The following is a 13,122-nucleotide window of genomic DNA, read 5'->3' as shown; positions in this document are numbered from 1 at the left end:
ATATTTTAGGTGTAGCAGGAATCCTGTGACTGTCAATGGATTGTTTGAGATTGAGAACTGGAGAAATTTTTAATTACACTTCTTCAGAGACATGGCCCAGTGGCCTCATTTTGACCAAAGCATCTGAACTGGCAGGAAAGATGGCTAATTCCAGTGAGTAGAATCTGAGGCTTCCTGCTGGGAATTTCACCACAGGACTCATCCTCAAGCCACCAAACCTGTAAAACTACAACTTGCAAATCTGTCCTGCCTTGAGGGTTGCTGGTCTATCTTTTAGTCCATGTTCCCAGCTGTGTTTTAGAGCTTAATCGTTTAATTATACTATCCACAGTGCCTGGAAAAAAAAAGTTTCTCACTGCAGTGGCTACAATATTTAGAGACTCATTTTCTAGAACATTGGCTCTCAGTAAGAAGGCCCTTATGCTTACAGATTAAATTTATAGTTCCTCTGAACTACAAAGTCTAGAAAAATAGAATATTACAGGTTGGAAGGGACCTTAAAGACCTAGTCTTTAATGGGGGACACTTCCCATTAGGCAGATTGCTCAGAACTCCATCCAACCCAGCCTCAAAAACTGCCTGGGATGGGGCACCCAGAGCCTCCCTGGGCAGCCTGTGCCAGTGCTTCACTGCCATCACAGTGAATAATTCCTTCCTTGTATTTAACCTAACTAAACTGCCCCTCTTTTAATTGTACCCATTACTCCTTGTCCTATCACTACAGTTCCAGACAAAGTCCCTCTCCTGCTTTCCTGTAGGTCCCTCAGATACTGGAAGGTTGCTATGAAGTAGTTGTGGAACCTTCTCTTCTCCAAGCTGCACAGCCCCAAATTCCTCACCCTGTCCTCGAGGGGGAGATGTTCCAGCCCCCCAAAGCAACTTCATGTCTCTCCTCTGGACTTGCTCCAACAGCTTCACATCCTTCTTATGGTAAGGGTGCCAGAACTGTTACTTAGCTTTAGGTAAAACCTTGTTACCTATATATATATATATATGTATGTATATGTGTATGTGTATATATATATATATGTGTGTATATATATATATCTTTATATATACGTATATATATCTTTATATATACACATACACACGCACATATATATATACACACACATATACATACATATATACATACACACACACATATATACATATATATCTACATTTACAGAGTATATTATTTAGGTGATAAATATATTATCATCATATATATTTTTATATATTACTGAGGTGAGTTTATTGTATTTTTAGTTGAGAAAACGCCACCACTCGCTCTCTCACAGTTTTCCATGACAAATTTCCCCCCCCCCGGTGCCGGTGCGCATGCGCAGGCCCGGCCAGGTCCCCGCCTCCCCCCGGCCGTTGGTATGGGGGCGGGAGGCGGCACGCGCTGGGGCTGCGCGCGCCGCGTGGCTGAGCGGGAACTTGCGTAACGCGCGGCGGCCGCGTCGCTGCTGCGCTTCCTTCCTCCTTCCCCTCCGCCTTCCCCTCCGCAGGCGCCGGGCCGGGGCCGCCGGCCGGCCGGGAAGGCGCGTTCTGCCGCCACAGAGGCCGGGCGCGGTCTCCGCCGCCGCGGCGGCGCCATGATGAGGCGGACGAAGCCCGAGGTGGAGCGCTACGTCGCCTCCTTGCAGGCCGCGGCGTCGTCGCCCAGAGAGGTGAGCGCGGCCTCGCGTTGCCCGCCCTGGCCGAGCCCGGGGGGCGTTGCGGCCGCTCCGTGCGGCCGGTGCGGGGCCCCTTCCCGCGCCCGCCCCGCGTGGGGCGCTGGAGGCCCTGCCGCGCGTCCTGAGGGAGCGCCGGCCCCGCGCCGCGGGGAGGCCTCGCTGCCGCCGGGCCGGGGGGCGGCTGCGCTCGCTGCCCCTGCGCTGCCGGGCTGCGGGCGGCTGCTCTGCGGGCTCCCCGCGCCGAGCCCGGCGCCTCGGTTTAGGGGCTCGGTCTGCTTGGCCCGTCATCATCCTTGGCGGTAAGAGGAAAAAGGATCCCTCTCTGGAGGGATGTCTTTCTGGAGATATTCAAACCCCACCTGGACGCGCCTGTATTCCGTGCCCTAGATGACAGGCCCGGCCAGGTCCCCGCCTCCCCCCGGCCGTTGGTATGGGGGCGGGAGGCGGCACGCGCTGGGGCTGCGCGCGCCGCGTGGCTGAGCGGGAACTTGCGTAACGCGCGGCGGCCGCGTCGCTGCTGCGCTTCCTTCCTCCTTCCCCTCCGCCTTCCCCTCCGCAGGCGCCGGGCCGGGGCCGCCGGCCGGCCGGGAAGGCGCGTTCTGCCGCCACAGAGGCCGGGCGCGGTCTCCGCCGCCGCGGCGGCGCCATGATGAGGCGGACGAAGCCCGAGGTGGAGCGCTACGTCGCCTCCTTGCAGGCCGCGGCGTCGTCGCCCAGAGAGGTGAGCGCGGCCTCGCGTTGCCCGCCCTGGCCGAGCCCGGGGGGCGTTGCGGCCGCTCCGTGCGGCCGGTGCGGGGCCCCTTCCCGCGCCCGCCCCGCGTGGGGCGCTGGAGGCCCTGCCGCGCGTCCTGAGGGAGCGCCGGCCCCGCGCCGCGGGGAGGCCTCGCTGCCGCCGGGCCGGGGGGCGGCTGCGCTCGCTGCCCCTGCGCTGCCGGGCTGCGGGCGGCTGCTCTGCGGGCTCCCCGCGCCGAGCCCGGCGCCTCGGTTTAGGGGCTCGGTCTGCTTGGCCCGTCATCATCCTTGGCGGTAAGAGGAAAAAGGATCCCTCTCTGGAGGGATGTCTTTCTGGAGATATTCAAACCCCACCTGGACGCGCCTGTATTCCGTGCCCTAGATGACTGAGGCGTGGCACGGTGTTGGACTAGATGATTTCCAGAGGTCTCTTCCATTCCTGACTATTCTGATGGTCTGTGAGTTGAGGTGTCTTTGGGAGTATTTCTGAGCGCGTAATTAGTCAGGGTCTCGGTAAGTCGAGTGAGGGAGGGCCAAGGTGTTTGCATACTGGAGGTGCTTTCCCTAACTGGGAGCAGTAGTTTACTAGGGCTGTGCACCTGTAATTTACAGCTGGCAAGCCCTGGTGTAGTTTAGAGTCCATGAGTTCTCGGACTACAGACTTTTTCACTTTTGTAAGAATTTAGTTCCTGTGTTTCCCGAGTTTCGTTTCTCAGAAAAAGATTGACCGGTTTCACTTTCTCAGAAGAATCTAACCAAGGAACACGTGAAGCACTTTGTTTTCTTTTATGTACTATGTATTTTTATGTATGTCATTAATATTCTTGTCTTTATAGTAGTAGGAGAGGAGGAGGAGCTGGGATAAAATAATCTTTCTGTTACCATTTTTCATTGTATCTGGAAAAGGATCTCAGTGAGCAGTCTGATGTGATTCAGGGGAGCTATTTAATCCTGAAAGATCCTGTTCTACTGCTCTTGAATTTTTTTTTTTTTTTTTTTTTTTTTTTTTTTTTTTTTTTTTTTTTTTTTTAATTTTTTTTCTTTTTTTTTTTTTTGTTAGAATATTCAGCACTATGTTGTGTAGTGTGAATACATCCATGTTCAGTGTTATGCAGTAGGGCTTTTGTGCGGGCCTTGTGTACATCATCATTATTTGTATCTCTTTCCCAGCAGCAACAAAGTTGTTCTGTGGTTTTATTGCTTTGGGTGCCGTTTAGGGCAGACAGTGTCCAGGGCATTACTGTCAGAATCATAGGTGCTCTTTAATTGCTTGGTGTTTCTACTGAACTCAACAACAAAGTAAATCCTCTCCTGTTGTGCTTAAGACCAGCTGTGCGTATTTACTTGTTTAAGTTTTTCCTTTTTTTTTTTTTTAATAAGTAATGCTTACAACTAATTGTATAAGCACAGTCATTGGTGGAAAATGTTACTGATTTTCCTGTTGTGTTGATTTTAGGAGAGGAGTGCTTATAAGGCTGCAAAGCATTTATGTTGTTTCCTTTCATCAGTGTTTAAAAGAAGATGTGAAATGCAGCTCCGCGCTGACATGCTTCAGTGTTTCCCTTTTACAGCAGGCTTCAAAAATACAGTCTGGAAACTTGATGTGTCCTGGGAGGGCTGCTTTCATTTTTCACTGCTTCTTAAAATTTTGCATGAATAACAGTGGTGAGAGAGGGATGGAGACTTACAATTCAAGTGAATTCAAAATATACAGACTTGTTTGCAGTCATAGATGTAACTAGCTCTAGTATTTGTTTGTTCAAAAGCAAAATTGTTTTTGAGCTGATGTTGAGAACTCAGGCTATAATTTTGTCTGGTTTACTTGTACCTTTTTGCTTGTAACTCTGTCAGTTCTTTAACTCACTCCTTTCACTTTTCCTCCTGATCATGCTTCTGCCACCTTGGCTTCTTTGTTACTGCCTTGTAACAGGCAGATTGTTTCACCTCTTGCTCCTGGGGTGTGTATGCTAAAGTTATTTTAGTCAGAAATCAACTACTGCGTGAATGCATTTCTTACCCAAATGAGAATGACTTAAGCAAAAGTTGCTTTTTCCTCAAGTATACTTAAACAGTAGCATCTGATGACAGTACACTACAGTAGGGCTAAATGGCAGATCTCTCTTGATTTGTGGAATGTCTTTTTTCCTTGCTATATTGCACAGTATATATACACAATAAATGAAATGTAGATGACACAAATCTTCCACTCTCTTTAATGAGTAATGTGTGAACCATGTGTATAAAGGCTTGTTTTCCTCTTTTGTAATCTCTATCTTCCTAGTAACCTTTTTATAGCAAAAAAATCTTATTCTTTTCATTCTTAAACCTACATCTTTCAGAAACAAACTCATATATGATGGGTGGATTTGAGCTGATAATGAATTGTCAAATTCAGTCACTTGAGTATTAGGCATTGCTGAAAAGAAAGGTCACTTGTTAGGGAATTACTGTTGAAGTACCAAATGTCTAAAGTGTGTTTGTCATGGTTTTTCTCCTTCAGAAATCGATGAAAGGATTCCTCTTTGCTAAGCTGTATTTTGAAATTAAAGAATATGAACTTGCTAAAAGGTAACCTGCATTGATGGACATTTTTTTTTCTCTAAATATAAAAGAAAAGCTTTGTTTTTATGAAGTAGACCAGAGAAACCAAGATATATCATGCTACTTTAAGCTAGCAGTCAATGTGGACAATGAGTGCTATTTAGGTCTTTGTAAAACAATAACTTAAAAGAAGATAAGCTATATGGTACTGAAAAAACAAAAAACTTACCTGGCTGAATTGTTTGGTTTTTTTTTGCTCATTGTATTAAGTAGTCCTTACCATTTCTACAAATTCCTGCTTTTGTTATTTTAATCAACAGAAATACTGGCTGGTGAGTAAGTAGCATGTGTACAGGTATAAACAGTATTGCTGCTTACTTAAAGGTCCTGACAAAGTGTCTGGAACAAAACACGTCTATACTTCTGTGGTCTGGCCAAAGCATCTAGAACACAATGTGTCTGTGTGTCCTGTATGGCAGATAAAGCTGCCATTAGAGCTTGGGTGGGAGGGGGAGTATTAGTGAAAAATACTGGTCGCGTAACAGACCTTTTCCCCTTCATAGATATATATCTACGTACCTCAATGTACAAGAGAGAGATCCCAAAGCACACAGATTTCTTGGACAAATCTATGAAGCTGAGGATAACATAGAAAAAGCTTTTGGGTGTTACAAGGTAAGTGCTACATTCAGGTACAACCCCTAATGTTCTGCTTTATTCCTTTATAAAAGGACTTCTAAAGCCCTTCTGTGGCTGAACATTCTCAAAGCCATAGAAGAAAACATGCTCCTGGGAAAATTGTGTCATAGACGTTTGACAATGGAAAGCATGTGAACCACTGCAGACAGGATTCTTCACTTCATACCGCTTGCTTCCGTAGTGTATTTTGAAGTTGCTTCTTTCGTTTTTCTTCTGGACTTGATTTTGTGCTACCTGCTGTTAAATTCTCCCCAAGTCATGCGTGTACAAGCCTCTTGTACTACTGCCATAGAATTCTGTAATGCAAACTGTGATGACAACTGGAGTTTAGTTGCTGCTAGAAGACTGTAGGCTTACTGTGTTTTTTGTTTGGTTGGTTTTGAAGAGGGCGGGTGCAGAGGGGAGGGACAAATCTAATTTTGATTAGGCAAACATATTAATGTCAAATTTCCAGTTGGGTTGCCTTTGTTCTGGTTTGAGAGAGAAAGATGTGTTCAGAAGTCTGGCCAATACAACTCTATGCATGAAGTTCTATCACACTTCTTAAACTGTCTTAATTTTTTTCAAATTTTTACACCTGGCTAGACTGGAGGTTGTTATAGTCCTGTTGTCTGTGTGTAGCAGTAGATAGTGATAGACACAGAGGAAATGGTTTGCATTATTTCTTATGATTTTGTGAATTTTAGCAGTTCTATTTGGGTGCTGTAAAGTAGTGGTAGCATGTAGAAAGGCTTTTCTTATATACTCTGTATTTATAGATTTAACTGATTTGAATAGCTGGGTATGTTTGTGGGGGTGTAACTCTTACCTGTTGCCTGTTGTACATGGATCATAAGTTAAAGTTCCCCTTTGTTTTTTTTAAATCCTGTGTCTGCATGGGGAAAAATAGCGTTCTGTGGAGTTGAACCCAACACAGAAAGACCTTGTATTGAAGATTGCAGAGTTACTATGCAGTAATGACATTACCGATGGAAGAGCAAAATACTGGGTTGACAGAGCTGCTAAGCTCTTTCCTGGGAGCCCTGCTATTTACAGGTTGAAGGTAAGTTCAAAATTACCTCTGTTCAAAGGCTTGAACAGACTTTCAGCATCTGTCTGGAGTGTCTTTTGCATGTCACCTCAATTGAAACTCTCACTAAATTATTTTACTGTCTTTAATATTAAAACTAGATGTTACTCTTTCTAGTCTGACATCTTTGTCCAGTTTCAAAGGAAGCCACAGCTGCATGCTTTCATACCCATTCTAATGTTTGAAGTTTAATCGTCTTCCAAAATGCTGAGAAATTATTTATCACAGTCAAGAAGTTAAAGGCTAGATAGGTGTCATTTGTTCTTTCCATTGTGGTAGGAAGGTAGCCAATCTGTGAACTCGGACTTTCTTACTTTACACTGTTTTTTTTTGTTTTTAAATCTGTATTATGGTCATTTCTGTAGAGTGTGAGAAATGCTGTAATTCTCAAATACCATGTAAATACTTTGTGCCATGCAATGTCACTTTTGCACAGGTATGTTCATTTTGTGTAGCTTTTTAATTTTGTGTAACTTTGGGCAGCAGCTACATTGAAGTCTCAAAGTGTCTGGGTTTTTTTAAAGCAAGATAGTCTATGGCAGGGTCTGTTGTCACTGAACCAAATGATTTGAGAAGCATTTCTCTCTCGGTAAGAGGCAAATTCTTCTGAGGACTTTTCTTTTGTGATAGTCATATACATTTTTAAATATTTGAGTATTTAATCAAACTTTATGTAATACCTGAAAGCTATCAAGAGTACTCTAGCTAGAGCGATGTAGTCTATGTAGTGAAGGAAAGAATGATACCTAGTACTGTAGTTGCTCAAAAAGACTCGTGGGAAATGAAATATTGGTATGTTGCCCTCATGTTTCAACAGGAGCAGTTGCTGGATTGTAAAGGTGAAGATGGGTGGAATCAGCTTTTTGACTTGATTCAAGCAGAACTTTATGCAAGACCAGATGATGTCTACATAAACATCAGACTAGTTGCGCTCTATCGTTCAAATAACAGATTAAAGGATGCTGTGCTCCACTGTCAGGAGGCAGAGAAGAGAATACCTTTGCATTCAAGCTTGGAATGGTGTTCCTGTGTTGTAGAGACATTTGAGGTGTTTAATCATATTTTGATCCTGTGGTAGTCTTCCGTATCTTTTTACCTGGTCTATTTCTCTTAGTGTCCTTATTCTGACAGCTATTTCTCAAGGGATTTAACTCCTTCAAATGCAAGTCTACTGAAACCAGTGGAACTACAAAATACTTCTTGTATGGTTTTTTTTTTTTTTAATTGGAATTTTCTCCCTAAAATTAAACTTTGTAGAGCTATTGAGTTTCTGACTTCAAAAGCTGAGTTAGACACAGCAGTTCCATTAGGGATAAAATTGCTCAAGCAAGTAGTTCCCTGGAACTTTGCTGCTGAAGAATATGTTAAGTTCTCACCTGTGAAACTGGATTATGCAATAAATGCTACTAGTGTGTTTTGGAGAAGTACTGCCCTTGTCTTCATGGAAGGATGACTGTTCCTTATCCTGTGATGAACTTTCTTCTTTAGGAATATCTGGAGTCTTTACAAGACTTGGAGTATGATAAAAATAACTGGAGAACTATCAAGAAAGATCATCTGCTGGCCTATTCCAGCTTTGTCAAACTGACACTTTCTTCTAGAGATGTTCAGGAATGCAGAGAAGCACTTGAAAGGTACTGTTTAAACTTTTCTGTAGTAAGAAAAAGCCCTCTAATAATTGTTTGGGGTCACATAACATCTGCCAAGCTTCTGTTTCACAGCTTATCTTGTTTTTGAATGGGAGAGGAGAGTCTCTCTACTGACCACCAAGAGTGTTTCTTACTGAGTGTGAACCCCAAGCTATCTTTTGACAGATGTTTGAATGGTCAGCACACAGCCATGGAGAAGACTCATTTATATCTGGGGTCTTTTTTTACCTTCTTTTCCTTTGGTTAAAAAAGTTGTTCCGTACTTCAGCAATTGACTAATCCAGATTTCCCAGACAATTGGAAAATTGGAAAATAACAAAAGTCAAACTGAAAAGCCAAAACTATCTCTTCTGTGTCAACTTGGTCCTAGTCATTCTATTATTAAATAACACAGCGCACTGGACTAATAGGAACTTCATGTATATAGTATAGTGGGGAGGGAGGAAACCACCTGAAGCAAGAATAGCCTCCTTCAGAGAAAACTGGTGGTGTTACAGCTGGCTTAAAGGCTTACCATCTGCAGTGCACCTAGACTAGTACAAAATAGTGTTTTTAGTCAATAATTTAATTAAGATTTGTGTTTCTTTCTTGCCATTATCTTTCCTTTGTTACTGGTTTTTACTAACTTATTGTTGTTCCTCAGTAGTATAATGGCTGTTATGTTGCGTTCTGTAAAAATATTGAGTCTGTTAATCTTGTACGGGTATTTGAAGCAGTACAGAATGGATGAGCAATATTTAATACCCAAGTATGTTTTATTTTATTTTTCTCCTCTAACATTGAACATGTTGGATTTTCTGATTCTGATTTATTAGAGTGCTTTGAGGTGTTCACATCTGAAGCATTTCTAGATCATGGCAATGCTAACAGCCATTATAGTCTTCCAGTAATTGAAAAATTGTTTTAACTGTTTTCTGGAGGCCCTCTCCTGAGTGGGGCTTGTATAGTAATCTAAAGGCACTAGAATTTCTGTAGTACCTTTGAAGAGCTTGTTAAACAGTGTTTTGGATCTTTCTGATATTGAAGAGAAAGGGCAGAATCAATAATACCTCCTGTATGTCTCTAAATCTGCAGTAGTGAACAATTTTATCCACATGGTTCAGGACAGTAGTTTTAAAAGTAGCTGTGCAAAAATGTGATGAAAAAGACTGAGTATCTGGGTAATATTTACTGAACTTGAGAACTTTGGCAGTTTGAGGTGATTATACTTTCTAGTAACTTGGGTTTAAGCAATTGAAACAGTACTTACCATTGACTCATGAAGTTACTTAATTCACAATTAAATAGCACAAACTAAAATCAGCTGCTATAGCTTTTACCAGGACTCTGTTTAGAATTAGTCTTCTCTGCATTTTAGCTTTGATCGTGCACTTCAGTCAGTAAAACCATATGTGAGTGCGGCTGACGAGTTGTCTCGTACCTATGTGGAAATGAAAGGACAGCTCTACATGCATGCTGGAGCTTTGCTGCTGAAAATGGCCCAAGACAATGAGACACAGTGGAGAGCTATGTGTGAACTAGCAGCATTGTGTTACCTCCTGAGTTTTCAGGTAAAGGTAGTTTTCAGTCTTAAGCCTTCAGGTGATGCCTTTCTTGCAATTTTCTAGCTGTACATGTGTTGAATTCCTGTATTCCTGAGATGAACTAGTGTTTGTGTATCTAAAGAACTCTGTCCTCACTCACCAAACCCTCCTCTGTCACGATTGTTTGAAAGTTTCAAATGACACAAATAGGGTAAAGTATACCTTCAATTGTTCCCCTTGCCACAGTAACCTGATTCTTAAGTATTAGTGCATTTATTGCCTGCAGTGTATTTCCTTTTTTGTAATACAAGTACACATGTTGAGTGTTAAATTTTTAAAATTTAATTTTTTTTTAAAAAATCAAGGTTCTTTGTCTTGACTGTCCTTTTTATACCATTGCTTGTATTTCAGATATTACTTGCTCTTGTGTACACTTAATGTTACTTTCAATAGGTATACTTGCACATCTGTGTACTTTAGGTGTGTTCTCTGCTCTCTTTGCCCATCCCACACAGAACCACAACCCAGTATATGTACCTTCAAAATGAATAATGCCTGTTTTCCTCTAGCTTTCTAATGCTAAAAATAAGCTTATTTCCTAATTTCTGAGGTTCATTTAAATGTCCTGCTGTTACTGTGAAAAACCTGTAACAATTTTCTCCTTACTTCACCAGGTTCCTAAACCAAAGTCAAAACTCATAAAGGGGGATCAAACCGGACAAGATATGCTAGAAATGCTGGCCTGTGATCGAAAAAGCCAGTCTGGTAATAAAAAAAATAGCTGCATAGTTCCATTTTATAAAGTGCTGCAGATTTACTGTAAAGTCTAAGATTTGTTAAAGAACACCTTTGTGTATCTTGTAACATTATCAGTCCAATATGTAGTAAAGCCTTATAGATTATGACTACATATGTAAAACAAAACAGTAGTTTGGTTCTGATGCCTAGAGTTACTTTTCTCCTCTTAAGCTGCTGGTAGAGTATGTTCTCCTTGTTTCAATAGCGGTTGGGTTTTTTCCTCCTTTTTGACTTTCTAGTGCTAAGGTAGAATTTAGCTTTTATTGTCTGTTAAATCTACTGGAAATGGCTTCTGCCTGCTGATGCTATTTTGCAAGTGTTGTTAGCCCCAAGAGGGAAAGAAAATATTAGTTTGTTTCCCTGATCTTTTCATCCTTTTACTTGTTCATGAGCTTTGTTCTTTTTCCTGCCAGGTATAGACAGTGTTTCATTCTACAAAATTCTTGGAGGGCCTAGATTAAAACAGATGAAGCTGCCAGACACCAGCTTCATTTACTTGAATGGATTTCATTACTGCAGACTTCTGCTTGCATTACAGCTATAAGGTCACTTGCAATGCCCTTAGAATAATCATGGTAGGAGGGCTTTGTTTTCCTAAAGAGGTGCATTTACAAATTCTTTGGGGTTGTTGTCACTAAAAGCTTGGAAAGCCTGTGTGCTGAAACACTGACCTAATTACAGGGAGAACATACCTGAACAGTCTGTAAGTTTCATAAATGAAATCCTGGTTCTCATCCAGCCTTCAGTAGCAAAGCAGTCCAGCATAGCAAATAATGCTTTCCTTGTGTTTACTGCTTTATGTGAAGTGATATTTTTGTTTTCTAGGTCATATGCTGCTGAACTTAAGTCATGGCAAGCAAGACTTCTTTAAAGAGATTGTGGAATCATTTGCAAACAAGAGCGGCTCATTTGCATTGTTTGATAGTCTGTTTGAGAGCGGAGCTTCTAGAGAGAGGTCTTTTATTGGCACAGATGATATTGGAAATGTCAGTACACAAGCCCCAGTGCAAATAGAACTAAACAAGTACGATATCGGTAAGAAGTGTTACTTTCTGAAACGCAACACAGCTTTGCGTACCGTAACCTCTTCTGCAAATACTTGTGGAAGAGGTACTGGTACATAAATACTTATACTGCAACGAAAGACAAATACCTGGAATAGTTGTCCAAAGTTGCCTTAATGTTATAGGAAAGACTTATACTTTATTGCAATCTAAAGAAGTGCTTCTTCAGTAATTCCTTAAGGATTTTTGGAGAAGTAAATAAGTTTGCTAAAATTAGTTATCTATTGGACTGAATAAGGTGAGAATGGAGATGATGAGAGTCACCCCTCAGAAGCTTAAGCAGTTGATGGCTTTGAGCACTTAGATGAACTTGGCATGTTTGTCGGTACTGAAGTTTGTAACCCTTTGTAAGTGAAACCTGGAATCTTGATGCTCATTGGTCTTAAAGTATCTTTGGCCCCTCTGACAGAGTGCAATGTGAAACTGAGCTTTGATCAGATAGTAGTACTGAGGGCTCGCAGGAAGCTGACATTTGCATCCAACCCTGTTTTTTGCGCAGGTGCCATTCGATTGCACAGTGGCAGTCTCCAGCACCTCGTGTGGCTTGGCTTGCAGTGGAACTCTATGTCAGTCTTGCCCCCCATGCGCAAATGGTTAAAACAGCTTTTTCACTTGCCCCAAGAAACATCAAGACTTGAGACAGATGCTCCTGAATCTATTTGCCTATTAGACCTTGAAGTAAGTGAACTTTCAAGTTCTTTAAGGTACCGTACAAATTAAATTTTTTGTAATTAATAACTTTATTTTTTAAAAACAGGTATTCCTAATTGGAGTGATATTCACTAGCAACTTACAACTGCAAGAGAAGTTTAATTCTCACTACAGTGCACATCAGCCTCAATTCTTACCACTGCCAATATGCAAACAACTCTATACTGAGAAGCAAAGATCCTGGTGGGATGCTGTTCGTACTCTTCTTCAGAGGAAATCAGTGTAAGGCTTTTTCAGTTTGGAAGTGTTTGATCAAGCCTTTAAGGGAGTGTGTGCTACAGCAGTTTGGATTGTCCCTATAAATTCTTGTAAAATTATTTTCTTTTACTTATTTTTTACATTGAATCTTTTTTGTAGTAGGGACTCTATGCTTCAAAGATTTCTGTAAAGGGAATTTTCATTTCTAACAATGTATTTCTTACCTAGAGGCAAATTAGGACTAAAGCTGCAGGCTGTATTCATCAAGTGAATGGTATGTGAACAGATGAAAACCACAAAATACTAATCAAGGAATGTTTCTTCTGATATTCAGACCAGGAACAGCAGCAAAGCTGAGGCTTATTGTACAGCATGGCATAAGTACTCTGCGAACACTGGACAAGCATGGCCTTCAACCTGCCTTAATCATACACTGGGCAAAAAGCTTGCAGAAAACAGTAAGCTGAGATTATT

The 13,122-nt window shown here is 42.0% G+C and overlaps 1 protein-coding gene across 6 annotated transcripts in view; it reads left to right on the top strand.

Moving 5' to 3' along the window:
* Positions 1-2,105: 2,105 nt before the first annotated feature.
* The window catches only part of LOC121354046 (E3 SUMO-protein ligase RanBP2-like), a 33,704-nt gene continuing 22,687 nt past the window's right edge, over positions 2,106-13,122 (top strand). For 5 of the 6 annotated variants that reach the window (XM_041468362.1, XM_041468361.1, XM_041468360.1 and 2 more), the window contains exons 1-12: positions 2,106-2,385; positions 4,897-4,964; positions 5,501-5,612; positions 6,526-6,678; positions 7,523-7,753; positions 8,194-8,339; positions 9,712-9,904; positions 10,552-10,642; positions 11,501-11,710; positions 12,239-12,417; positions 12,497-12,672; positions 12,983-13,106. In XM_041468362.1, the coding sequence (XP_041324296.1) occupies positions 2,311-2,385; positions 4,897-4,964; positions 5,501-5,612; positions 6,526-6,678; positions 7,523-7,753; positions 8,194-8,339; positions 9,712-9,904; positions 10,552-10,642; positions 11,501-11,710; positions 12,239-12,417; positions 12,497-12,672; positions 12,983-13,106 (1,758 nt within the window). In that variant the 5' untranslated portion in view covers positions 2,106-2,310. The remainder of the gene's footprint in view (positions 2,386-4,896; positions 4,965-5,500; positions 5,613-6,525; positions 6,679-7,522; positions 7,754-8,193; positions 8,340-9,711; positions 9,905-10,551; positions 10,643-11,500; positions 11,711-12,238; positions 12,418-12,496; positions 12,673-12,982; positions 13,107-13,122) is intronic. The other variant, XM_041468364.1, reaches the window with a different exon arrangement.

This window comes from Pyrgilauda ruficollis, unplaced genomic scaffold (assembly GCF_017590135.1).
Source record: "Pyrgilauda ruficollis isolate IOZ18807 unplaced genomic scaffold, ASM1759013v1 scaffold22, whole genome shotgun sequence".
Lineage (NCBI taxonomy): Eukaryota > Metazoa > Chordata > Aves > Passeriformes > Passeridae > Pyrgilauda > Pyrgilauda ruficollis.
Note: the sequence above shows the minus strand (reverse complement) of the source record. Positions and strands in the feature narration are given on the sequence as shown.